Source organism: Calypte anna, chromosome 1, assembly GCF_003957555.1.
Source record: "Calypte anna isolate BGI_N300 chromosome 1, bCalAnn1_v1.p, whole genome shotgun sequence".
In the NCBI taxonomy this organism is placed as follows: Eukaryota; Metazoa; Chordata; class Aves; order Apodiformes; family Trochilidae; genus Calypte; species Calypte anna.
The window spans coordinates 14,905,950-14,932,858 of NC_044244.1; the positions used below are offsets into that span (position 1 = coordinate 14,905,950).

General features: G+C 37.7%; 1 protein-coding gene across 1 annotated transcript in view; it reads left to right on the forward strand.

Annotated features, from left to right (window-relative positions):
- The window catches only part of SLC2A13 (solute carrier family 2 member 13), a 149,423-nt gene that overhangs the window by 107,164 nt on the left and 15,350 nt on the right, over nt 1-26,909 (forward strand). Inside the window, exons 5-7 of the mRNA XM_030463574.1 lie at nt 1,856-2,019; nt 3,840-3,960; nt 15,434-15,559. Coding sequence (XP_030319434.1) covers nt 1,856-2,019; nt 3,840-3,960; nt 15,434-15,559 — 411 coding nt within the window. The remainder of the gene's footprint in view (nt 1-1,855; nt 2,020-3,839; nt 3,961-15,433; nt 15,560-26,909) is intronic.

The window sequence follows — 26,909 nt, forward strand, 5'->3', positions numbered from 1 at the left end:
TGCTGACAACTGGCAATTTCTGACTTCCCAGTAGAATTGGATTTTGAGAAAGTTTAAATGTGTGGAGTTAAACATGGTTTCCTGAAGCCTTGTCTGTTGGAAGTAAATAAGAGTTTCATAGTAGGTGTCAGTGGGTCAAGACTTGACATTTATTGTTATTTTTCTGCACTTGAGAAGAAAAAGAAAGGTGGTGTTGGGAGATCAGAGGCATTTTAGTGACTAGAACAGTGCAGTATGGTACAAGTTTTGACAGGCAGTTAACAATTCAATTTAGAGAGCCTCTAAGAAGTGGGGATGCATTAACATTAGCATTTGAATTAAGATTATGTCTGTCCTTCAGGAGTCTGTCTCTTCAAGATTCACACCATTACCGGTATCTCAGAGCATGCATATCCTTCAGACAAAATAAACCTGGACAAGGCATTGCAGTTGCTAATGGGCAGGCAGACCCTGGAGCCAGGCTCAAAAGCCACGTGTATGTAGGTGCTTGGTCCACAGCACCAGCAGTTTTAGTCTGGAGGTCCTCTCCTGCTGCGCCATATGTTGGTCTTGTAGGCATGGTCTCAAATGGCTGTACTGGTGGGGAAAAGGAGATGAGAGGATTTAAATACCTTGTCTAAGTCAGTATGCAAGGCTCTAGCATCCAACTGTAGTCACAATCATTTATAACTGATGTTGTCTTGAATGGCTCAAGGACTTTGACAAGTCAGATGAACATATTGTCCATTATTGATTTCAAATAAAAACTGGTTTATGCTTAGAAGATAAATAGGTGGACCACTACAATTTCTGATGATAACACATCTGGACATTAAGACAACAGGGGAACATTTAAATCAAGCTGCATTTTGACAAGGGGAGAAAAAAAGTCAACTTTTACCTTTTTTTACAGTTATCTCTGCTTGAAAGCAGGTAGGCCGCTAGGTATTTGTGGGGTTGACTATTCAGTAGTCCAGCCAGCAAAAATTGATAGAACAAGATTTTAAAACAGGCTTTTGCAATATGAACAAAACTACTGTTTTCTTGAAGGTTTATTTAGCTCTCCCTGAGAACACAGGCACAATAAGTGTGTTCAATTGATCTCTGTGAAAAATGGTTGAAAGCTTCCTTGTTTTTCCCTTTTAATATTGGTCAGTTGGTTTATTTATGAGTTACTACTTGTGTGGAACAGTTGATTCCTTTTAGATAGAAGTGAAAACTTGTTGCAATCACTCCTGTTGGATGCAGATCCAGAACCCTGCAATGTGTGCTAAGGCATTTCATAGCAATGAAATTCTGGTAGAGACAAAAGCAAAACCATAGAGAAGGTTTCAGGTGCTTCAGTGGCAGAGGATTCAAACTGCCCTAAAACCAGGAGGTACAAGTGTCACTTGAAACATGTTAGATGCCATAGATTAGCTCTGTATGACCTTTAACAGGAGTGAAAACATATTTGATGTTTGAGCTCTCTATCCCCAGACAGTACACAGAGTGCTAAAATCCTTCATGTTTTGGCAGAAAAAAAAAAAAAAAAAAAAAGAGCATAAAGCAACTACTGGAATTGAAAGCCAGATTGATTTAAATTAAAAATGCAAACTCCATTTCTAGCAGAATATGATTGACCATTGGAAATCTAAACAGCTAAGAGAATGGCAATTAATCTCTTGATCTTCTCCAGTCAAAACTTTAGTCAAGCGCAAGTTCTGCCTTGGTTATGCCTGATTTGCCAGGGTAATTGGGTGTCAGTCTGCGACTGCTTTATGCAGGAGGTCACACTTGATATTTGTTCTCATCCTTTTGATTTAAAATCACAAAGTGCATTACAAGCCAAATTGAAATCAGTGGTGTTTACCTTTGCCTCTCCCTCTGCTCACAGGTATTACAGTGCTACCATTTTGCAGATGTCAGGAGTTGAAGATGACAGGCTTGCAATCTGGCTGGCTGCACTGACAGCATTTATAAACTTCATTTTCACTCTCGTGGGAGTCTGGCTCGTTGAAAGAATGGGTCGCCGGAAACTTACACTTGGTAGCTTAGCAGGTGAGTGCTTAATTAGTGTATCATACATTCCTCATAATTACTAATATAATGAAAATAAAATCTCAAATGCTAATTTTATCAAAGTAGTCATCTTTAAAATAATATTGTCAGCCCTGTCTTCTCCCTGAAATCACATACCTTTTCAAGACCAGCAGCAGTATTGTACCACAGGTTATTTTAAAAATTAGGCTAATTTTAAAAATGGAGGTTTTGCATGTTATGTTTTCATGTACAGTTTAGTTTTTCCTTCAAGCAATTTTTGGTTATGTTTTCATTTAGCATTTTATACTTTTTTTCATAATGAGGAATCATATGCTTGGAACTTCACAGCTGGTTAGATTTTAAATCTCATGTGTTTATGTGATATGTAATTTCTGTCTCATTAACTGGAATTCAGAACATCTTATTAAGAACTGGAGAAAGCATATTACATAGCCATTGCAGCACTTCAAAAAAAGTAGTACAGTTCTTTACATAGTTAGCTCAAATACAATACAGTAAATACCTTAACTAGAATAATGTGGTTTTCATTCATCTCCTGTGTGAGATAGTAAGACAGAAATTTAAATGTTATATCTATGATTCAGATGCTGCAGCTCATCATCTGGCCATCTCTTGAGAGCACGAAAAGGCAGAGCAAGAGTAGTCTTGCCTGTGCTCAGCCACCTCCTGCCATTTACCCTGCTTGCTCCCACATCACATGCTTGTTCTGGCTGAAGTGATGGGTGACTGATACCTGCCTCTGGCTCAATGTCTGAAAGATTCAGACCTTTCCAAGATCATGGTTTGGAAAAGAAAAATATTTCCTACTCCTCTTTAAATAATGTTCATAAGCATTTAGCTCAGAGGGTTTAGTGTCTCCATATTTTGTTCTGTTGTTGCTGTCAGGGATCCAAACTTCTATTTAATGCAACACAGCAGAGTGGGGGACCACCTGCCAAGTTGCTGGCCATCTGCAGTTCTCAAAGGATGGGAGTTAATCTGCACTCAAGTATTTGAATGCATTTGTATAGGCAGAACAGTGGTGGCACCATGATGTGTCTGGTTCGATACACAGTTACCCAGATTTGTAAATGAAAACATGTAGTTTGGCATCAGTTCGGTATTTCCAAGTTATAATAAATGCGTGTTTGGTGTGTTACCATTCTGATTTGGAGTCAAGAAACCTGAAGTGGTTTTCATGATCCAAGATCAGAAATGTGATGCCAGAGGAGACTGGAAAAGCACATTCTTCATGGCTTAAAAAAAAAATTAACAAAAACATTTTGTATTTGTAGTTCAGGTAATGTGTTGTATGTGACCTCTCAAATAAAATATACTATGTAAATAATCAGTGTACAAATAGGTGTAGAGGATATCTTACCACAAATAATAAGTATACAAATAGGTATACAGGGTGTTTTATACAACATAGAGTCTAATGCCTCATTGAGTAGCAAGATGTAAAGTCTGAGCTTGGGAGAGCTGCAGTAGTATCATGAGTAGTGAACTATATAAATTTGCATTAAAATTTTAAAGCATATTGTGTGTACGTGAAAAATAAGGTAGGAAAACTATGAGGTGTGTTCTAGTAATGGCCAGTCACAACCTATTAATTTAATATCTGGGCATTAAACCTGATGCACTTGATTTTAAAATCTAACCTAGTTCAAGATGTGGATGTAGCAAAGGGTATTTTTTTGAGGTTCTCATCACAACTCCTTAGTGAATGGTGAATGCATAATAATGGGGTGCCTTGCTTTCCCAAGCATAGTTCAGTTGAGAATTATTTCCTGTGCTCTGGAGAAAAGTATTACATTCTTCTTTATCTATATTTTTAGGTACTGCTGTAGCACTCATTATCCTAGCTTCGGGATTTTTGCTGTCAGCTCAGGTCTCGCCAAGAATCACACTTAATCCACCAGACCCTTCACATCAAAACTCTACCTGCACAAAATACAGGTGAGATTTCATGATCATTCATGCAGTCTTCTTGAAGATTGTTTTCTGATTGAGTTATACAGTGTCTAGCGTGATGAACTAAGATATATAACTTAAGTTTAAATGCTAATGTCCCTCAGAAGAGAAAAGAGTTTTTGCTTAAATGCTCTGGGTAACCTTTTGGAGTTTTGGATTAAATAAGGTGGTTAAGGCCAACTGCACAATTGAGATGTCCTCTCTTACATTAAATCTGTTGCAGTTTATAGTGGAAACTAGGAATATTTTAAAAGTACTGTGTAAATATGCTTGCTGTTACTTGTCTCCTTGTACATTTGTCATAGACAAGAGTCTACAGCTGTAGATTCTTGAAGAAGTTGTGTTCCTTGTCTTGTGTCTTCCTAAGTGGGGAAAAAAGTAATCTTCAGATAACTGTAGATCAATTAATAATTAAAACAGATGGAATTTATTTGACCTTTTTGTCAATATTGGGCAGAGGATTAATTTTTAAATGCAATCATAGTTTCAAATAACAGTGTGTAACTTCCTATATTTTGTGGGGTTTTATTCACATATAAGAGCTCTTTCATTTAGTTGGCAGATTAGAAAATCCGCTATTAAGAGACTAGTAAGATGTCTGAAAAAAATCTGTTCTAAATATGCTTGCAATGGAGATAAAAAGAAATGGGAGGTATGTTTCTAGTTTCCTAGTGATATTAGCTAGAAATATGATCCATGGCTTTTCATATGCCAGCACATGTTACATGAAAGATTCTTAGGATGCCAAGCTTTAATAGACCCATAGGAAGGAGACAGATCTCTAAAATAGTGTAAATAGATGCTAATAACTTCACCAGATTTGATGTTCCCTACATGAAAAACCCTGTACTTCTAGTTGTTTTCTTCTGTAGTCAACTATACTTTGCAATTTTTGAGATATACTATACAACTTCTTTGAATGACAGGTAATCTGGGTAAAAGATGCAAAAGAGGGGGGGGAGATATGCTTTCCTTTCAATAAAATAATATAATGTTAACAGCAAGAGAACCAAAGGATTTGCCCAGGTCTTCAGCTAGCTGTTCAGTAAGGATGTCAACCACAGACTCCAAAGCAGAAAGTCTCAAAATTCCAGGTATCTTCAGCCAGGGGAGCATCACGTGCAAGAAATATTGTTTGCTTTTAGCACAGATCAAGGGGAAAAAAATCTCACAATTTTTAAAACATTTTATCTTTAGATCAGCTTACTTTCAGCATGCTATTCTGCCAAACCCTTGTAGCTACACATAGAGAATATACATTAACTTACTCCTTTATCTAAATTATTTCTGAAGGGGATGACATCCAGCCATAGTTTATATTCAACATGGAGAAATGGCTATTCAAGATATGTGTATAGATGCTTTCTGTGCCCCGGTTCAATATGCTGAAATGATTTTTTTTTAGAAGGTTTTGTCATGAGAAAGTAAATGACATCTTCACCACCCTAGTAGGAACTTCAGCATAATATGCATGGTCTTGGAAGAAAAGGTAGGTGGGGACTGCAAACCAGAGAAAAAGTAAAAGCTGGGCTGTATTTTGAGAGGCTCCCTTCTCTCTCCTTTTTGACCATGAAGGTATTCCCTGTGGCAGTTACAGAACTGGGTCAAATTGATTCTCAAACTTAAGGATTTGTAAGTAAAAGAGTACTCTGCATGCCAGTCTTGCATATTATTTATGCTGCTCAAAGAGTAATGGCATTATTCCAGCCACCATTTAGGGTAACAAATGTTACTGTAGGGGTACTTAGGTATGATGTCCAACTCAAGTAAAATGAAGTAACATAATGGCAGTGGTCTCTTGCTGTTTAATCCATTTTTATCTTGCTTCAGTATAGCTGCTGGTATCTCATATTGTTTAGCATTGCTTCTTGCAAGCCTTGAAGAGGTCTCAGAAGGTTTTGGAAAATCAAAAGCCAGCAGAACTTCAGAAGATCAACACATAATTCCATCTCCCTGTAGACACCATAACCTCTTTTAAATATGTGTGCCTGCACATGCACCTCATGGTCTCCTTATCTAATGGTGGTACAGTGCTCTGTTCCCTCATAGCCATATTCTTCTGCACAGAATAATTCCTGCTGCTACAACGACAATGAAGATAGAAGAAACAAGCAAATAAAGAACATGTTCACTGTCCTGATTCAGAAGAGCACCTTGGACTTGAATACTACGTTCTGAAAGACCTGTGCAGTGCAAGGAGAGGTACAGGTTACCTGTATGTGCTTGCAGAAAACAACAAGGAAGACAGTCTGCAAATATCAAGTATTTATGTGGAGATGTATAATATCATAGTTGATCAGCAGCCATAAAAATAACTTGTAAATTGGTGAAAAAAATTGAATCTAATCCTCATTCACAAGGACATCTTGGAAGTAATGAAGCTCAGCTGGGCACCCTCAACACTGAAATTCTCTTTGCCTCCTCACAGGGGGAAGTGTATGCATGTCTCACTGAGTAGAGGCAAGGTGAATGCTCATCTGTGCCATCCTTAAATCAAACTTCTTTCTCACACTCCACCTATATATAGTTATATAGATGTTTGCAGTGTTACCACTTCCCTTCTTTGATCTTATCTCTTCAGCCGCTGTGATCTGTTACTTATCATCAAAGCCACAGAGAAGCTCAGAGGTAAATTTAGGAGTACAGAGCAGCAGCATCCAAAACCTTATCATCTTAAGACCTGAAAGATCAGCTGGGCCATTCCTATTATTATTCTCACTATTCAAAACACTATGAGCATGTTCTCATTTTTAGTGCAGTTTTTCCTGGCTTTGGAAAGAGGCCGAGGTTAGGGCATACACACTAGCTACTCTCTTGCCTTTAGCTAATTAAAAAAAAAAAAAAAAAAAAAAGTGACTGTCCCACTCTGCTTCTCTCAGGGACATTCACCCATTTCTGAAAAATTATCTTTGTCTTGTTGCTCTTGGTCTGTTTGTCAACTTTTATCCATGTGTCTGCCTCTTTCTACACTTCTTGAGACTTGGTTACCTGTAGAAGACATAATGTGAACTTGTTCTGTTTAAGCAGGATTTTTCAACTTAGTTACTATATGAAAAGGATAACTTTTTTGTTAAGCTGAGGTTAAGTTCCATATCCTAGGGAAATAATACCTGTGCATAAGAACTTTCTCAGGTTCTTTCCCAAACAGATTGTCTTCAGGGTTTGATTAAAATAGTACTGGCAGTACCAGCTGTGCTGGGCACACAAGGGCCCTGTTGTTCATCTTTGAATTAGTCACCCTCATGTGGTTAATGTTCCTAAGCTCATTTTACACCCATGAAATAAGAGCATCAATATTTAGTTGCTCTTATGTAGCAATTTTATAAGATAGCTAATAGGCAAAGATGCATATTCTTTATGAATTCAGCAAAAAAATTTAATTGTGATCAGCCCTGCAAAACTCAGCTAACCTAACCTAATGACTGAAGATGATTTTATTGTATTTATTAGCCTTAGGATACATATAGTAAGTATGTAAGCTACTGTACTTTATTTTGTTAACTCGTTGCTAGTCTGATGTATCTTCAAACTAGACATCAGTATTCTTCATACTGTCACTGTAGAAGAACCAGTATTTTAAAAAATATGATGCTCATTTTATGTTTCTAATGTCAAAGTGGCAGAGCTACTGGTCATTCTGATTAGTTAGAATTGCAATGGTAAATATAATGTCTTTCTGCTATTAAGTTTGGAAAATATGTTTGGAGTATGTAAACATATTTGAGAATACTTTTGCCAGCTCTTATGAAACATAATTAAAATTCTGATAGACAGTTTATGTTGTAGAACTGTAGAATGACCTTGACATAGTATTTAAATATATTCAGTAGATAATAAAAGGATTTATTGCTTGGTAATAATTTTCCATTTGCTGGAATGTTGCTCTTGTCAATCAAAACTTGTAATTTAATTTAAAACCGTAAGGGGCAGAAAGGAAGATATCAGTTCCATGTAGTCGGCATCTTTAATATGAATGAGGAAAACCTCCTGCAAACAGTTTAAACACTAAGACCTGAAAAGTGACTTACCTGGACTGTAATGTCTGTGAGTGAAAAGCAGACCCTGTAACCATGTTAACACTTCTTGTCTTTGAATCAAATCCTGCATTACTGAGGGAACAAGGTGTTACTCATATAGTAACCTATTCACACTTCCGATCTCCATTAATACTTTTTAAACTTTGCTGCTAAACAAAACCTGAAACAATGCTTAGGGAATTATTTATTAAAATCTTCCAAAGTGATGGTGCTATTCTTTATATGGTCTGCAGGTTTTAGTTGCTCAAGGATGATTTTAATCAAGTTTGAACTGGAAGTAAAGTACCTATGTGTAGGGTCTCTTTGGAATAGTAGTTTCAATGGAGACTGCCCTTATGCCCAAAATAAAGGTGTGCAAGTCAGTTGCTTCTGTTATTTATTGTTTGTGTTGCTCAGTTCCAGGAATAAATCAGGAAGCTGTTGTGCTGGGGGCTATATAAATTCAGAAAAGAAGATCAGCAAAGGCAAAAGACAAGTGATACTTATGTGTGAGTAGCTCAGGATACCTTTTGTATGGTACCATAATTCCAGCACAGTCTGCTGTTGAAGTGCTATAGTAGTAGTGGTGTAGCCATGATGATTTAAGGACTTACACCAAGCAAGCTTTGTAGACAGTAGTTTCCTTTATAGGACTATGACAGGGAAGAAAAATGAATGAGATGTCAGGGTCCTCCCTTGGCCTAAAGCAGAAGTGGCAAACATCAAGAAGATAAAATTTGCACTGAGTTTATAGAGATTGTGACACTTAGTTGAGGTATGTGAGTCTTTGAAGAAGAGGATTTGAGGGAAGCTTGAAAAGGGCCAGTGTATTTATATGTGACTGGCATATCAGGAAGGATAAAGATTCGGTAACAGTCTGACACTTAGCTAGGAAGGATTCACTGAAGAGCAGTCTCAGAGGATAGGTGGAGCAGGAGCCTGATTTGAAGATGAAGGAGGGTTGATCATACTTGAATGTAACTGATTTAGATCTGTTGTAATAGCTGTGTGTAAATTACAGAACTGCAGATAGCATACAAGTACAGTGATTTTAAATGGTAGCTTTTCATTATGTACATTACTGAGTAGATACATGTGTTACCTAACAGACTGCCAGTAGACATCAGCAAATCATCATCATCATCATGGCTTGGCTTCACAAATGAAGATTTAAGAAGGGCTCTACCCACACTTGCTGCAAGCGTGCTGAACATCAGCAAATAAACTTCTGTTATCTGGTCTCCTAAAGCAGCAGGAAAGTGCTCTTGAAGGCCAAGTAGATTTTTCTCATTCTTTGTCAAATACTGTATTTTACATGTCCAAAATATGGCAGTTTAGAGTTGTGTCGTGCAGCTACCACACATTTTAACTACTTAAAGCATCCCTTATTTTTTTGACCAGTGATATTTAATCAGTATGCAATGGTTAGCTTTTGGAAGCAACACAGGAGTCATCAGAAGTCTAACAAAGTGCTTGAATTCATGCCTGAATTACAGTGAAGCAAACAATACAACACCCCAGACACAAGCATCTGGCAATTTTAAACAAGGTCCTAGTACCTAGCTGAAATGAGTTTGTGTATAAAAATGAAGTAAGCCATTTAGCAAAATACACCTTTAATTGTTCTTTAATTGTGTAGCTGGTGCACTAAATGCACTGGTGTCCTCACATGTCAGTACTGCAATATTTGCCCGAAAGTCCTTATATTTTTGTGTAGTTAAATATCTTGGCTGGTTTTCTTATTTGGAGACATAATTTGCCTGTCTCCCTTGGCAGCTCTAGCTGGGTAGGCATACTCTGACCAGAGATACTCAGCTCTATCTTGGCCATACTTGTTGGCCATTTTCTTTCAGCTGAGGCTGGAGGAAGAGGCATTCTCTGGTTGTAGATAGGAGAATACAAGCACAGAGGCAAAGAAAGCTTGAATCCAGTCTGTTGTTTTTCTGTTAAAAGCTGGAAAACAACTGTACCATATGCTAAGGGAGGTAGAGGATTGTATGCATAACCAGTCTTGAAAGCAAATTGTAAACCTTGAGGGCATATGAGGTAGGATGAAAGATCCCTGTGGCCTAGCATCATGTCTCCTGTATGGCAGACAGGAAGCTGGAAAAGGAGAAAGCAGCACAATCAGTGTGACATTCCCTTTCAGCCTGCAGTGGTTTGCAGCTTATATTCTCTTTGGGTGGTGTGTGCTAATACTCAGTAGACATTGCAAGACCCTCTTGTCCCTAAATTAATGCTTCTGCCTGAGGTTCTTTTTTATCATTTTTACAATGCTATGAGGAAAACCTTGTTTAGCAATATGAATACTTGAACCCTGCAGAGCAGGAGTAGTGGGTTCACAAGCTCACAATGGTGGAACTTATTCTATGGAGAGGGCATAATGAAAATGTCTTGCATGTTGGGAGTGTATCAGATTTTCACATTTAGCTGCTTCTTCCCATACCTGGGCTGATATTCCAGCATATGCTTAGTGAAGACTGATGAATCCAAAATTAGTAGAAGTCCATCCCCAAGAAACATACATATTTGTGGATATTTTGATAATCTCAGAGGCTGTTCATGCTACACATGTAGTAGTATACTGTGAAATCAGGTGTTACATTCCAGAAAAGAACTATACAATCTATTATCTAACTCAGTTTATATTTCTGTCACTGGACAATATTAACATATTAATATAATTTCATAATTGGATAACAGAATATGGAAGGCAAAGTTGAAAGTTTCTTAAAATGTGGCAAATGTGAGAACTGAGGAAATGTTTTGAAATTAACAATTCAGAAACATGTTCAGGTTGAGAAAGAAAATAATACGATAAAAAGAAAAACAACACTGGCAGAGCAAGGGCACTGGGCAAAGTTCTTTTACTGCTAAATCAGTCAACAAAAAATGACAAGGTACAATTTGCACCTTAAATTAATAGACTCCTGGGAATTGTAGGAAAGTCACTACTTACAAGGTCATTTTACCAATGTAAAGCACAAAATATAATGACAAACTAAATGTAAGTATTGTAAGCAGTGGCAAAAAGCAGGGGAAGAAGCAATTGTGAACTTATCAGTGGCATCTGGAAGGTCACTTTAGCAGGTCAGAGATTTTATTCAGTCATTTTAGAGATTGCACTAGAGGCTAGTAAACTACACTGTTAAGATGACAAAAAACTAATTTTGTTATCAAGAAAAATGTCCACAACCAGCCAGTTAGCAGTTCATTTATATACTTCAAGTTCTCTGTGAAAGAAGGAACTGTGACCTTTGGGATCAACCTGTAACCTCAGGAAGTACTTAATCAGGCAGCCTTCTCCAGAGCAGAGCATTCTGAAGGTTGGTGTAACTCAGTCTGGCAAGAAAATGCTAGCAAAGGGCCTTGAAGTTAGTGCTGTCAGGCTTTCTAGACATCACATATTCCCATCTCATGGAATCAAATCAAGGCAGGGATGCCTTGATTGAATTGGCAGAACTGTAGTTGGGAATTGCAGTAAATGTGGTCTGACAATGAGGCAAGAACCTCAAAATCCCATTCCATGGCAGTTTCAGGTAAACTGGGCGGCTGAGCTACTGAGTCTTTTATTTTGTAGACCTCACGCCTCTGAGCTGGAAAGAAGCTGGGCATCTTTGGCATTCTGGAACCTGACATTCCTGATTGTTGTTATTCTGCTTGCATAGGCTGAGTGAAGGATCTGAAGTTTAGATGTGTGTCTTCTCATTGGGTTGCCTAGGAGCCCAGCTGGTAAACAAGAGGGAAGTAGGTACACAGGTACACACACTGTGAAACCCTCCTGCTGTACTGCTGCTGGTTTCATCAAAATCAGGTTACCTTTCTCGGGTATTTCAGTCCTGATGAGTTGTCAGTCTGATTGAAAACCAAACTGCCTGGGAATTTTCAGCTGGGTCTCCACAGAGGAACCTTTCTCCAAGACATGAGGTCATAACCTTAGCACAGATATAAATATTTCACAGAGTCATAGAATCACAGTAGTACAGGAAACATATTTCCCATTGGATATGAATTTCCTTCTTACCACAGACATCCTGGATTAATCTGGTATAGAGCTTTCAAGGCCGTAACTGGTCTGTGGTGTAGATTTGAAGAAGTATCAGTATTTTTATAGTAGTATATGTTGACATATATGTGGGTGTATCTGGGTAAGGCTGATATGTCTGAGGATGGGAGTGAGATCTATTGGAGCTGGTAACATTTCAGTATTACATTATGCACTTATTTTCCTGGTAAATTTTGTGTTCTAATTTATTTACATGACTGTGAGCATGTATGTAAAAAAATGCAAGCTCAATTTCAAATTCTTTAAATATTTATGTTTAGCAAATAGTAATGGGGCTAGAGTGAAGAAGAGCCAAAGCCTGAAATTGCTATATATATATTTTATTTCTACTTTCTGAGCGATAGCTTTAAACCACCTCAGAATCTGATTTTTTGGTTGGTTTTTAATTCTTTAAAAAAATATAATAATATTTTCTGATTTCATGTTGCATCTTCTGTGATCATTAGTCTTTATTAACCAATAGAGATTTCTGTATTGTGTTATGAAGCAGTTGTAACTTGTATATGTTGGAATTTTGGAGGAAAAAACCATCAATCTTCATCTATGAAAAAGCAATTACTATCTGCCTTATCAAAGCATAATTCATATCAGTGGCAAAAAGGGGCACAAAAGAATGCTAGATGGTCTAAGCAGCAACCTTCTACTCTAAGTTTGTTGAGAGATAGATCTGAAAGGGCTTTAAGTCTTCTAGGTTGGATTTGTTTTCTCTGACATAAAAATGGTCTTCTGTTTAAAACCTGGTATCAAAGCCTGAAAAATCCTAACCCAAAGGTAATGTGTTTTTTTTTATATATTTGTTATTTAGCTTTTCAACCTGAAAGATAAGCTTCAGAAAAGCTGTGGAAAATAATAACTTTAAAATATTTAAACTGTTATGAGTAACTATAACCTCTGACATTTAGCATGACATGAAATCCAGCAGCCTTTATTATGTTGAATGTCAACTGGAAGACACAGTTGTGCATACCAAGTAAAGCCTGAGGAACAGCTGAATTAAGAGCTGTGTTGGCAGACACTGGAATCAGTAATCGAAATTCTCCATTTTTTTGTGGACTGTTGGATCAGGAGGGAGGTATAAATAAGATACCTTCTGCTTTCTGATTTTTACTAATTCCTGATACTCAAATTCATACGTGCTTTTATGAAGTCAGCCATAGAGTGACCCACTAGGACAAGACAGACAACACATGTTTCAGTTCTGTCATTCAACTCCTGAAGTGATTTTTTTTGTGAGGACATTTGAGGGAAATGATGGGACATTCAGTCCCTATCCTGTCTTCTGCTGGCAGCATTATGAACACGACACTTCTTGCTGCAACTAATTGTCATCCCTCTGCATTCTGGTGTCTTGCTGTTGTTCTTGCTGATGTTGGGTATTTGACTGTATTTCTGCTTAAAGTAAAACCTAAAAAGAATAAATCTAGATAAACCTTCAATCCTGAAATTTTCTGAAGAGAACTGTTTCCTGAAGACCACTTCAGTGTTTTAATTTTGCACATTGTGTTTACATTGAACACAATTTGTATATAGTTGACTTAAAAGTCCACTACTCCACTTGATACCATGAGGTATTTTGGAAATGGCTGCTTTCTATGCCACAGTGCCGTGCTGGATGTGCTGGCACCCCAGGTCTTTTTAGAAATTCATATTACTGAAAGGTGCTTTGATACAAAACGTAATTTGAGTAGAAGACGTTCCACAATTTGAAAATTGTATATATTTTCCTGTTTGATACCATAGGATTCTTTTCACTAGAAGATATAATTTTTAGCTATATTTAGTATCATCACATACTTAAACACAGATGTGATCTATAAAAGACTGTCCCTGACAACTGTTTTGCTTTTTTCTCATCGCTGTTCTTATATTCATTAAAAAAATGTAACTAAGCCTCACTAATGTCATATTGGAGTTGTCATTTCCTTTAATAATTGATAATTGCAGAGTTATGATTTTCTAATTTATCTTTGCAAGAGAAGACATTTTTGCTACAGTTAGATGATTGACTTCTACCTGAATGTTTTGTTTCATATCCATTTTAAAACTGTTTTCTGCAGTTTATATCTGATTTAATGCAGCTTTCCTAATACAAAAAATAAAAATGAAAAAAGCTATTCAAACCTGAATTTGACCTATCAGCTAAGAAAGAGGAAAGTGTACTTAAAAATAGATCTATTTTCTAAAAAGTAGGCAACATGGATATTCTGTGGCAATTTGATAATTTAGAAAGCACACAATAAAAAAGGGCACAAATTTCTGAAACTTGGGAGAAATTGTAAAATGGAAATGAATACATTGTTTTAAACACTTTCCTAGCCCTGTTTTTGGCTAACTAACATAAGAAGTGACATTATTGTAACGCTTTGAGAAACATCATAGTGAGAAAAATCCAGAAGTCTGGATTTTAAGCATGTACTTTCAGACTTTTTACATCCATATAATCTGCTTTTCTGAATTAGTTTCTTGGGAGTTTGTTATACAGTTACCTTCACTTTTCCTCATAATGGTACAGTAGCTTAAGCAGATTATTTCTTCATTCACTAAGTCATTGTTATGATAGAGATACACCCTCAGAAAGGATTAGTTCCTTGGTTTTATTATTACAGGGATATACAAATCTATTTTGGTCACTTTAATTACACATTTCCAGATTTTATATTTCACAGTTTATTTTTATATTTCCAGACTTACACCATATTTTGCAGTTTTTCATTCTCCTATTTTTAACTCCCGAAGTTATCCCTTAGAATATATCAGGGCCTTCAATGATGAAAATTTATCTCTGAATTTGAGATGGCTTCTGGGGAACATAAACTACCTAGGTAGTTTCACCACAGTAGCAATGGTCTTGAGCATGTGATTTTGGAATAGCTGGCAAGTGTGATGAATAGGAATGATCTGCCACAGCACTGCACATTCTGCAGTGACAAGTGAAGGGCTGGTGGGATGTTTTTGGGTGCTAGGTGCCAGTTTGTGAATTGGCTCCATTAATGTATTGGCTCCATCCATTGTGTGCAATGGAGACACGTGGTATTGTGGTCTCAGACTGACTCCTGTATCCAAATATGAGTTTGGTGATCAGGTATGACTTTTGATTCTTCCTTTTCAACCCCAATCTGTCCTTCTTTAATAAAAATTATTCCATGAGTGACTTCTTACACAGCCTAACTAGGTGTGACTGGGAGTTTTGCAACTGGGCCACCAACTGGCTGTACAGAAGGGAAAAGCAATCTGTGTTAGATTTTTATCAGTGTTTATTATCTTGTCTCCAGCACTGACAGTTTGACTGTGTGCATCCCAAGATTGATTAGGAGATGCTTCTGATGTGTACCAATGAATGTAGTGTTGCTTAAGTATTTGTTTCATTCTCTTTCAGTTACTGTAATGGGTGTATGTTAGATCCAGACTGTGGTCTCTGCTACAAATTGAATGAATCAAATGTTGTTGAGTCCTCATGTATTCCTGTTGATAAAGATTCTACAATGAAAGCTGCATGGGGCAGGTATGTCACTTTTCAAGATTTTCTGGTTTTATACTCAACTGACCACATATTATATGCTAGTGAGAAGATTTTTGCTTTTATATAACGTGTTACTCTTAGGATGTTCTGGAAGAAAAAAAAATAAATTGACATTGTAAAAAATGGACGATTAGATTCTAACAACTGTTCTAAATAGAAGACTTGACCCTGGTGTGTGCAATATAGTCAGCCACTTAGAAAATGTGGCAAAAGTACACCAGCAATTAGGAAAATTTTTCCTCATGTCTTCACTCATTTGTGGAGCATATTCCCTAGATATACACCCGAAGCCCTCTGAGTTATTAAATACTTGAATTAGATGACACTTTTATTATTGCCTTACTAAAGAAACCACGTTGCTTAATTTTATAATATAAAAATCTAAAAATCTAAAAAGTTTCAGTTGTCAAAAGCATGGTTTGTGGACACAGATTTCTATGTTCTGTGCTTAAAGAATCATCATCCCATACGTTGCATTTGTGGTGTAAAAGAAGTGTGCATTCATAGAAAAGTGCCAGTGCAACTGCAGAATATATCACACTTCTTTTTCTTTGGCAGCGTAAAGGTTCCCTGTGAAGTTACAGCAGTCTTCAGCTTTTCTTAAGTATTTGTTGTTCTTAAGGAAGTTGGAACAATGTCCTGTAAGAGTTTATCAATACTTCAATAATGATTAGGTCTTGGATTAGAGTTTAGAGTTGTTCTGTACCACAAGGAAATTAACATGTAATTACTGCTGATAAATCACCTCACCTTAATTCATCTATGCCATAACATCATAAACTCATAAACATACTTAGGAAATATGCAAAGGTTCATGTGGAGACTTAGCATTTTCTATTAATTTTTTTCTTGACTTTCATGCCACCTTTTCTATGGTAATTTTACAATCGGAAGCTGGTTTAATTGTTTGAAAGATGATTTTGCTATCTGTGGACAGCTGATAATCATAATTATCTCATGCGGGCACTTTGTGATTCCTGTTTATTCTGCTGGCTTCATGCCATCCAGTATTGGCTGAATGGGCTTAAATGGTTTAAAACCTCCAGAGTCACTCTGGCCTCATATGGCACATTTATTTTGATATGAAGTTTGCTCAGGAGGGAAGAAAGACCTGAGCTATTTCTTTGGGATTCATTAGACCCCGTTTTGCCTGAGTGTTACCAGAAGCAGCAGCTCTGACTACCTTGCCTGATACAGGAGGTTCAGAGAAAGGACTTCTGCTTGGTTTGGATTGACAGTGCCATCAGAACACCTCACTGCTGCTGCAGTCACATTTTCTTTATTATTTTCCTGCTGGAAATCTGGGACCTGCCCCATGGAGAGGTTCCTGCAGTCACATAGCTCTGCAGCTGTCTTAACCCCATTTGTCTTGATATTTGCTCCAGGGCTTATCTATCCCTGATGTGTAACCTACCAGCAAGGTGAGAGGTACTGAGAGGCACCAACAGAGAAGGCTTTTTCATATTTTAAAAAAACTCCTGGCAGCTGCACAAGCTGACATAGAAACCCATCTTGTTTATGCATTTATAGTTTTGCAACGTTCTTTACAGTTGGTCCCAAGGTACTTCAATAACACTGACCTAACAGGCAACATTTTGACAGATACTGTAAAATACTGTAATATATTTTTATTTGCAAGAAGTTTCCCTGATGCCAGCTGGGTGTACTAGGCATCAAATATATTTATTGTTAATAATTTTTATTTGGTTACAGTATGTTCTATGTTGAGAACTTCTAGGGAGGGGAGGGAAGAGAACAGAGATTTCAGTCTCCTGTGGCTGCCAGAAAGGCTGTTTATGTTGCTGTGGTTGTCATAGAAACCTAGGGAGACAACTAGAGCTTCCAAATGTTTTTCATGAGTAGTATAGCATTCTGCCTGTTTTGAAGATAGGGAGGTCAGTGACCAGCAATGGTCCTGGGGGAGGGAGACCACATATGAATAAATCTGACCAAGTCCCAGTCAGGCCTTGAAACAGCATAGGTAATGTTCAGTGGGTGCACTTGTAAGACCATACCTCTAAGAGTAGAGATTTATTCTTTATTATTCTATCAGTTACATAAGCCTGACTGGTACTGCAAGAACACTGAGGGCAGTGTCTTGCCCAGGGCACCAGCACAGTCAGGTACTTTGCTGCCCTTGCTGTTACTGAATCAGTAAACAAAACAACTGTCCTCATGCAAATCTTGTCACCGACCCAGGAACATATCAAGGATGGTTTCAAGACAGTGAGCAAGAATATTCTAAAATAACCCACTTTGTGATAAAAGAAGAGCTGTGTCTTGTCTTCTGGTATGGTCTGAGGGTTCTGTGTCAGGAATCAGTTCTCCAAGTCTTAGGGAAGTTTTGCACTCAGCAGTAGCACAGAAAGCCTGGCAGTTCTGTTCCCTTCATGAACATTAAATTATAAAATCTCCATGAAGGTGTTATAAAGCATTATCTCACTCTTACAGCTAGGGTTGCAATGGGAATTTTCCAATATGAATCTCAGGTGGCACAGCAGAAGTCATGGACAAAGTCCATCGCTCAGCCAGGACTGCATATGGAGGTGACTGCTTTCAGTTCTGTGCTCTCAGAGCACAACCAAAAATCTAGTTTTTCCCCACAACTGCAATTACTATCAAAGTATTCACAGAAACCTTGAAACTTCTGTTTGTGTAATTACAATAACCCTAAAGGCCAGCCAAAAGTCCTCTAGAAGTAGAAGTAACTTTAAATTCTAATAATATTCTTAAAGTCAATGAAAGGAGCTACTAATAATGCCTTGACATGACATTACCCGTGACAGGAGTGTTGTCAAGACCAGCAGGCCCACAGCTGGAAGCTAAAAGGCTCTCATGAGTGATTCTGAGCAGCCTCCCTCTGGAGAGAAAGATGTTGACTTTGTACAGTAAACAATTATGAAGAAATAATAACATCATCTGCAGATCAGAGACAAGCCTAGAAGCCATCCTGTCCATAAAATTAGCTAACAGGTCTCCAAAGGCCCCAAAGGGGGACATTTGGGAGCAGAAATCTGTAAAGGGAGAGTAGCTGAATGATTTGTTTTCTTCAGCCATTTTTATTAACTTCATTACAGCAACACCTCAGGAGTTTTATGCTTCATGGAGAGCCCTGCTTTTGTCAATATAAAGAAGTATTCTTCTCTCTAAGGGCATTCAGTGCAAAAGTGAATGCAAGTGCTCTGCATTTGGGAAGCTCTTCATTTTCCTCTGGCCAGTGCTCTCCTGAGCTCCTTCCTTCTGTGTAAAATTAATGGCATGTTTGCAGATCCTTAATAATTGTGTTATGTGTCACTGCCTGTGCATGCCTGTTGCTTATGTCTCTCATTTTGCTCAGGAGTTTAACTGTACCTTGGAAACCTGTTTTGGGGAAAAGTGGATTTAAATACTGGGGCAACGTGAGGAAGCAGGCTAGGCAGTCACTCCAACCCTGGTTTCCAGCTTTAGAATTTCCATTTCAGGAATGTGCCCAATGACCTTGGCATTCCTGCCTGGAAACTAACTAGATTCCAGTGCCTAAAAAATAAATAATGGGAGTTCATTAGCTGGATTCTGAGACAACAGCCTGGTTCATGTCCAACAGGAGAGATGCCAGTGTCTGTCACAGTGTTCTGGGGAGTTTGACATTCATGCAGTGCTGCTTGATGTCTAATGCATAGCAAATGAGACGGCTAAAATTATTATAATACTTTTTCTTTGTAGCAACACTAGATTTTTTGAGGAATGTCAGGTTCCTTTCACAGCTTGTAAATAAAGACAGACATAAATAAGGTCATTACACTTGTTTTGCTGTCCTATAAAAAGATTCTTTTGCAATGTGACAAGTACATTTGTAAAGGTTGCTGTGATGACTTTGCTAATGCCAGAACTGTGTGTGTGTATTCACACATTTAAAGACTGAGAATCCATCTTCAGTACATCATGGGGAATGGGCATGCAGACCTTTCCTGTTACCACAGAAAAGCTTGCACCAGGGCAGCCTTCCTGTTACCACAGAAAAGCTTGCACCAGGGCAGCCTTCCAGGAATGAAGTACTCCTCTGTTCACAGGTACACATTGCTTGTTTTGGTGTGCAGGAGGTATTGGTATAAGATTTTATTGCTGAAACGATGGTTTGGAATCTTTCTTCATGGGCCTGCATTAGAAAGTGCTGCTTAATTCAGCAGCAATTAGAGGAGGAGCCAGTATTTCTTTTAGCAAATCTTCAGATCAGTAGCTGAAGATTATACGTGGATTATGGTTCTTACATCTGCAAAGCAGAAAGGTAGTAGATGGAGTAAATGATTCAGGAAAGTAGCAAGATCTACAGGAGGTTTGCATCAATGTGTGCATCAGCAGCACTCAGAAGAGCTACAACCACCACTCTTAGAGAAATTCCTTTCTGGACAATATGCTAAATATTCACTCAGTAGAAATAGTCATCACTTCAGTAGGAACCAGAAGGCAGAATCCCCCCCTTTCCTCTCTGGAATCAGTTAGGAAATAAAACTAATTTGTGGGTGGTTTCTAATGGCATTCCATTCCGATTGTCTTCACTGTTGCCAATAAGTATGGAAACAGAGCAGCCAAGTGGCCGTATGCAGTGCTATTTGTCCTGTTGGACTGGGAGCATGTACTGCAGCATGATGATATCTAATATATCTTAGTGAGGAATGTGAAAGCAGAAATTACAGAAAGCAGACTGCTTACATTCTTTGTCAGCCTAAAATCTGAGGCACAAGTCTCTTCTGGGAGGGGCATACTGGAAAGTGTAATCACAATGGTAGCACTTACAGTGTGATTGTGGAGAGCTGGGGAGGTAGAAGAGGAACTTAAGAGATATTGTATGCATGTTTTAATGCTATCTCTGCTAATTAGTAAGAGCAAATAGGAAGAATAGAAGAGTAAGGCAATGCAATATATTGTGTCCTTATAGATGAAGCCTGTAGGAGTAGACAGCAAAGTAAGTCCAATTTTAACGTTTGATTCTTTCAGCTACCCTTCCTGCTCAGATCTCTGAGGCATCAGGTCTTTAAGTTCTTCTAAGAAGAAAATATTTCTTGGTGGGCCTGATTAGATCTCTTTAAGCATTTAAAAATATGTTAAAATCTATACATGCACTTTTTAAAAAATTTAAATTGAGCATGAAATTTTGTTGTAGCGTTAACAGAAGATACAGTCTCTTCATAGTTGTTTTCAAGGGGAAGAAAACTTCTTTTTGTATTATTTTATTTTTGACTGAATCTTGTGCCTGACCAATTAAGGTCCTTTGTACATTGTATCTGCATTTTAGGTCTAAAATAATGAACAGCCCAACATGATACTCTACACTGAAACTATTTACATTCCTTTAGGGTAGTTACTTAGGAATTACTGTTAATAGCTTTAACTCATTATATCTACTCAACTAATGGAAATTTTTAGATTCTTGAAAGGAAGGACAAAATATACTCCTACTCAGGCCTGTTATGAAGTGAATGTATTCTGACTCTGGAAACATTTTGTTTCTATGATTAAGACAAAACTGACTTGTTGGAAACACCCAGCACAAAATAGGATTTTAAAGCAGGCCTGGTTAGTTTGAAGCATCATTTCTATTTTCTTGACCAGCTTGTTTGCACTTTGCTGCTGAACAGTGTTTTGTGATCTTCCTCTAAGTTAATATTTAAAAGGTGTTCTGGTAGAGAATGATGAAGACAGATTCTGACATCGGTTTGGTTTAGTTGTTGTAACAACTACTTCAGTTACTATAGCACTGAGGTAACTGGAATATAAAAGCAAAAGTGGCCCTTGAGCAAAAACATTCCAGAGCTGGGTAGAACTGAATGTGAATGCTGGTTTGTGTCAGGAAAAATTGTGCTACATTCATTCAAATGGAAACTCTTCAATTTTGTGCTACTCACCACTTAAAAGGGGTCCAAGGAAGAAGATGCTGTGGTATTTAAAATTCAAATTTACATTCTGTTGGAAAAGTACAATTTCTGCTCATTTCAGTAATTCTGTTGTCAGGTGACATGGGCCTAGAATAAATCTTGTTTCCTGTTCTAAAAGTATGTTTGCTGGCAGGTGACAAAGCAGATAGATAGGAAAGCAAGGGGAAAAAATGCCAACATATATAAGATAATTAGCAGTCTTCTTGCTAGCATGCTTAAACTATGTGGATTATTCCTGTAGCTTTCCTCTCTCCCTCTTATGAAATGTACACTGGAGAAGAGAATCTTTTATTGCCCATAGGAGCCTGCTGCTAATTAGTTCTTCAGCTGCTCATCTTTTTTAGGCATAGATTGACAGACATCCATCCTGACCAGGGGGCTTCTCCTGGGCTGATGTCACAGCAGGAACAGAGCGTGGCCATGGCACTTTCCTTGGCCAAAGAAATCAGAGTGTAGAACAGAGGAGGATGCATCACTTGGAGAGCATGAGGGTGCAGGGAGCTACTGCTGGAAGAAAGCTGGGGTTTTCCCCTGCTGCCTTGGAGCCATTGCTGAAGGAACTGACTCATACTTGGGAGCTTGGGGATTTTTCTTCTAAGAGAGGAATATTTCCAATAGTTGCTTTTTTCATTTGTTCAGATATTGACTCTGAAGTGCAGATTTAAATAAAATCTTCAATGGGAAACTCAGCAGATTGCTTTAGGTTTTTACATCTATTAATTTACTAAATTAAAATTTTCTCTATTTTGCAGGCAGAAAATATTTCTGAAAGATTCGTGTGGGTGGGGATTTTTATTGGTAAAGAACATTCATCAAGGTTGAACCCAATCCTCCATACAGCAGTTTGTACCATTTCCATAATCTCTAATCCAAATCTTACACACCTTTATTACTAATAAGTAATCACACTATCTGATACAGTGAAATTATGTTCTCTTTCTTTCTTAAAAGGATGACATTTTCAGAGTATTTTTTTTCTTTTTGAGGCAAAAAATTAAGACATTTCTACATTAGGGCTGTTGAATAATTGAGTATGTTTGATGAGTTTAATTCATAAAAATTATGGAATCTGCTATCTGCATGTGTTGTTCATTTCCTTGAGAATGGAGGTAGTAATATAAATCCCTCACTGACACAAGATGAGCTAGAATTATTGATTCATGTTCTTTAAAGTCATGGCCTTGTTCTAATACATCTTGTTGGTTAGTACAGACTAGGAAATGGGCAGTCTGTTTGTTGGCAGGTCATACTTCTGAACAGCAGCACTTAGGGCATTTTGTCATGATTGTGGGCTGTATGTATTTCTTTTCCTGTAGTTTTCCACAGCTGTCACATTAGCTTTGCATATATGATAATGAGAGATGAGTTTGAGGCTCTGTGTGATTATTTAGTTCTTCAGACCTGTGATTTAGATGATGTATGTTCCCATTTAGCATACTTTATTGGCAAAATAACTATTGTTAAAAAGCATTTATTTATGTGAAGTTCTTTTAGTTGCCAGAGAACATGGAAAACAGATGATTACTTTGATTTCTATTGAATTCTTCTACTGCCAGATCTCAAATTTTAAGTTTCACTGACAGTGGTACCCAATGTTTATAAATGTCAAAAATAGAGAACGTGTAACTGCTTACATTTATGTATTTTATAAAATTCCTTAGGTATTGCACCTGCATGCAGAAATCGAGGAGAGAGAGAGAGAGAGAGATACTCTGTGCTGAGTGCTCACTCTCACAAATCAGGCATGAAATAATCATCTTGTCATAAGTGGTCTTAGAGTATTATTAAAAACTCCTTGGGGCTCCGTTTTCTGTTATAATAGTAATGATTTGCAGTGAATTTTAAGGCAGAGAGTGGAGGAATCATTCTTTGAGGAGCTCTGTTGGGTGATTAATTCAGAGCCCCCCCAGGACAGGGTGTGTGGGCAGGGATGCGGCGCTTCACTCCCCTGCTCCCTCGGAGCTGTTCAGGGCAGAGCTATTGCCACCTACTGGAATCAGGGAGAAGATGGTTTTTAAAAATACCCTTCCACCACTCTTTTAAATGAGGAACACAAGATCGCAAATTTTCAGTCTGGATAGATTTCAGTTGTAATGGCAGAAAGATAGTTATCAGTAAGTTAAAATGTAGTGTTTGTATCTCAGTTGCTGTTACAGTAATTGAAATTAACTCAGTACTTCAAATGAAAGGTGAAGTTGGCTAAAAGGTTATTTTTAGAACTATTAAAATACAAACTTCATATTTATGTCAGTAACAAGAACTTAAACAGGACAGGGAAGTGCTAGCTGTATGCTAATTCATGTGAGCTATATTATAAAATCCCTGTCCTTACATATTTCTGTCTCAGATCCAAATTCAGAAAATCATTTTCACACACAGACAGACACAGATTTTTGTTTTGATTTCAGTGGAAATTTCAGAATGATAAATACTTTTTTCTCTCTTCGCTTGCCATGGAAATATGTGATAGTGATTTTAGGAAAAATAATTTCTGCACAGTGCTGGTTTGGCAGTCCCTGGAATAAGGCACTGCTGCATAGCATAAGAAACAAATGAACTACCTTTATAATCTCCACAGATTATTTTCTACAGTGGCTTTGTACATCTAACATTTTGGGATAATTAAACTCAATAATTTTTTTTCTGTTTCTTCATTGTTTTCTGTAGTATTTGGAAGCATTCAGAAAAACAAGATTGTAACACTGAAATAGAATCTATTCCATTTGGAGGTTGAACCTCTAGTGATTATTTTTGATAAGTTAACCTTCATACTGAGTTGCAACAAAAACCTTGCTTTCTTTGTCTTTGGTCTTTTTTGACCATGGGCTTGGGCTTTCTTTTGGCAACTATAACTTGAGTGATGCTTTTGAGATGCTAATGACATTCCTTTGGTAATACTACTGAGACACAGTGCACAGCACACATGTTAATAAAAGTTACTTCTAAGTAAGAATAAGTCTAGATAGACTTCATTTTACTAAACTTCAAATGTCTAAAATTTTTACCTTGAGCTGTCTTGTAGTTTCTTCCCTGATGGAATAAAAGGTACTGTTTCTTATTGTACATTATTTGTGCAGCCTTTGCCTGAGTTTTGTGGAAAAGAATTGGTTACATCATGCCAGCAATTCTTGCATGCTGTTCTGTTAATAATACTCTCATACTAAAATATTATACCTGTTATTATTGACCCCTACATTTAGCCCTTTCCACCAGTATTCATTGAGGTGAGCTATCTTAATACACTGTAGGAACAAGGTGTCTCCTGGGAGAACTGATACTTACACTGTGAATAGGCAGCTAGTTGGTGTTTCTGTTGTAACCAAAAGAACTGTAGAAATGCTAATTATTAAGTAAATCAAATGTAAAATTAGGTGGGAAAAAAAACGTGATTAAATAGGTAGCCATTTATTTTATAGTAAATTTGCATGAAATTCTAAAATGATACATTTTACATAATCTTCTGTCCAATTTGTTTCAGTAATTTAATTATTAAATTAAATGCTGCAAGGCAATACAGTCAGAAAGACTAAATACTTTTAGATCTAGAAACAGAAGTTAGAAATTCTCCAATTCAGTTACCCCAGTTCTTTCAATAATTTGGTTGGAGTGTGGTGCTCTGTCCTTATGCTCTCAAATGTGTCAGAGCAGGGGTAACCCAGAACTTCCACAATCAAATTCCCAGAGTGCCTGCCTGTAGGCACCTGTGTGTAACAGAGTGACAAAACCTGTCTGGATTTCAGTGGAAAGTATCATGTGGCACAGGTTATCTCTGGGAGCCCCTTGGTGTGATTGGAAGCCACTTTCCAGTTAGCAGTTGTCACTGAGATTTCCCAAAGGTTTGTCTGCCAGAGGAAATGGGGAAATTCTTCACAAGAAGAATTTTCAGAGAAATAAGAGTTTCAGAGAAATAAGGGGAACGGTCAGTGAAGGTGTGAAGGCACAGGTGTGTGTATGTTCTCATTGCTGAAGCTGGGTGTTTGGAAAGTGAACCATTGCTGTAGAACCACAGGAAAACCACTAAACAAACTGTAAAGCCCTTTCTGGGGTCACAGGGAGTCCACAAGTCTTTCTCAACCCTGACGGCTGCCAGGATGGAAATTGTAGCTAATTCTGTCCCCAGAATGCCTCTGTGCTTCCTTGCTGCTGCTTGTTGTGCACTTGGGTTGTTTAAAATTTGTGAAATGGCATCTGTTTCACAAGCAATAAAATAATCCCAGACACCATTTCTTGTGAGGGCTTGCCATGTGCCTGAGGATATGCTGTGGCATAAGGTGTTTCTTTTCCATTCATGTTTGATTGCTGTGAACAGGAATGAAGGGACACTTTGCAGCAAGCATCAAGGTGGTGGTAGCAATAATTGTCTTGTCCCACCAACAGCTGTCCACACAAGTCACATCAGTGATCCACAGCCCCATCACACACATTACATCTTCACCTGCACATAAATACATGATGCTTTAGGTGCTATGGTACTGAGTCTTGCCCTCTATCACATCATGGCATTTTGTCCACTTCATCTGCTAGAATATGGTGTTTATCTTATATTTCTTGATTCTATTGTACTACTAAAATATCTATTGATCATGGCAAAGGCTTCAAAATATTGGACAGGATCACCTCTGCTGTATTTACCCAAAATTTCTAAACATTCTTTGATGATCTGCAGCTTGGTGAAGTTCTTCAAGAGTCAGGTAATACTTGAAAGAAAGAACTAGTCCAAAGTACAGCACTTAGCTGATGAAAATTTTTCAGAATGAGATTGAAGACCGAACTGTTTCTCTGTCTCTTAATGGATCTTGGGTTTTGTGAGGATTGGCTTAGACATTTTAAATACAGCATTGGAATGTTGGAGGCTTCATGACTTGCTGATGACACTATTAGAGCCCACTTTTGTGTCTATAAACTGGTCGGAGTTCTCATGCCCATCAGTAATTTGGAAGCTACAAGAAACAGGAAAGTCTATCGTAAAAGATGAACAAAAGAGGTAAAAAAATCAGGTTTAGGGAAGTTGTTCAAGGACATGAAGAAACAAAGTTTTTTGGTGAGAGGTGAAATTTCAGTGGACCAGGCACAACCTCTTGTAGGCACAAACTTTAGAAAGAGGATATGCCTGTCAATAAAAAGGACAAGTTCAAGGTTGATAACATGCTGGGAATATGTCAAAAATTGCTGTCAGAGAGTGTAGTGCCTCTGTAATAGTATGTTATTTCAGGGTGGCTTGTTTTTTGGTTTGGTTTTTTGTAGATCAGAGTTTGGATTCTACAAGTTAAAAAGCAGAAAACATTACTGAAGGGGTTGATCTTTAAAGTACACATGTAAGTTGTCTGTAATCCACTGGAATACATCCTAGAGAGAGGGAAACAGGGCAGAAATCTCATATTACCTGCTGTTACCTGCTGGGCAAAAATATATTCTTGTGA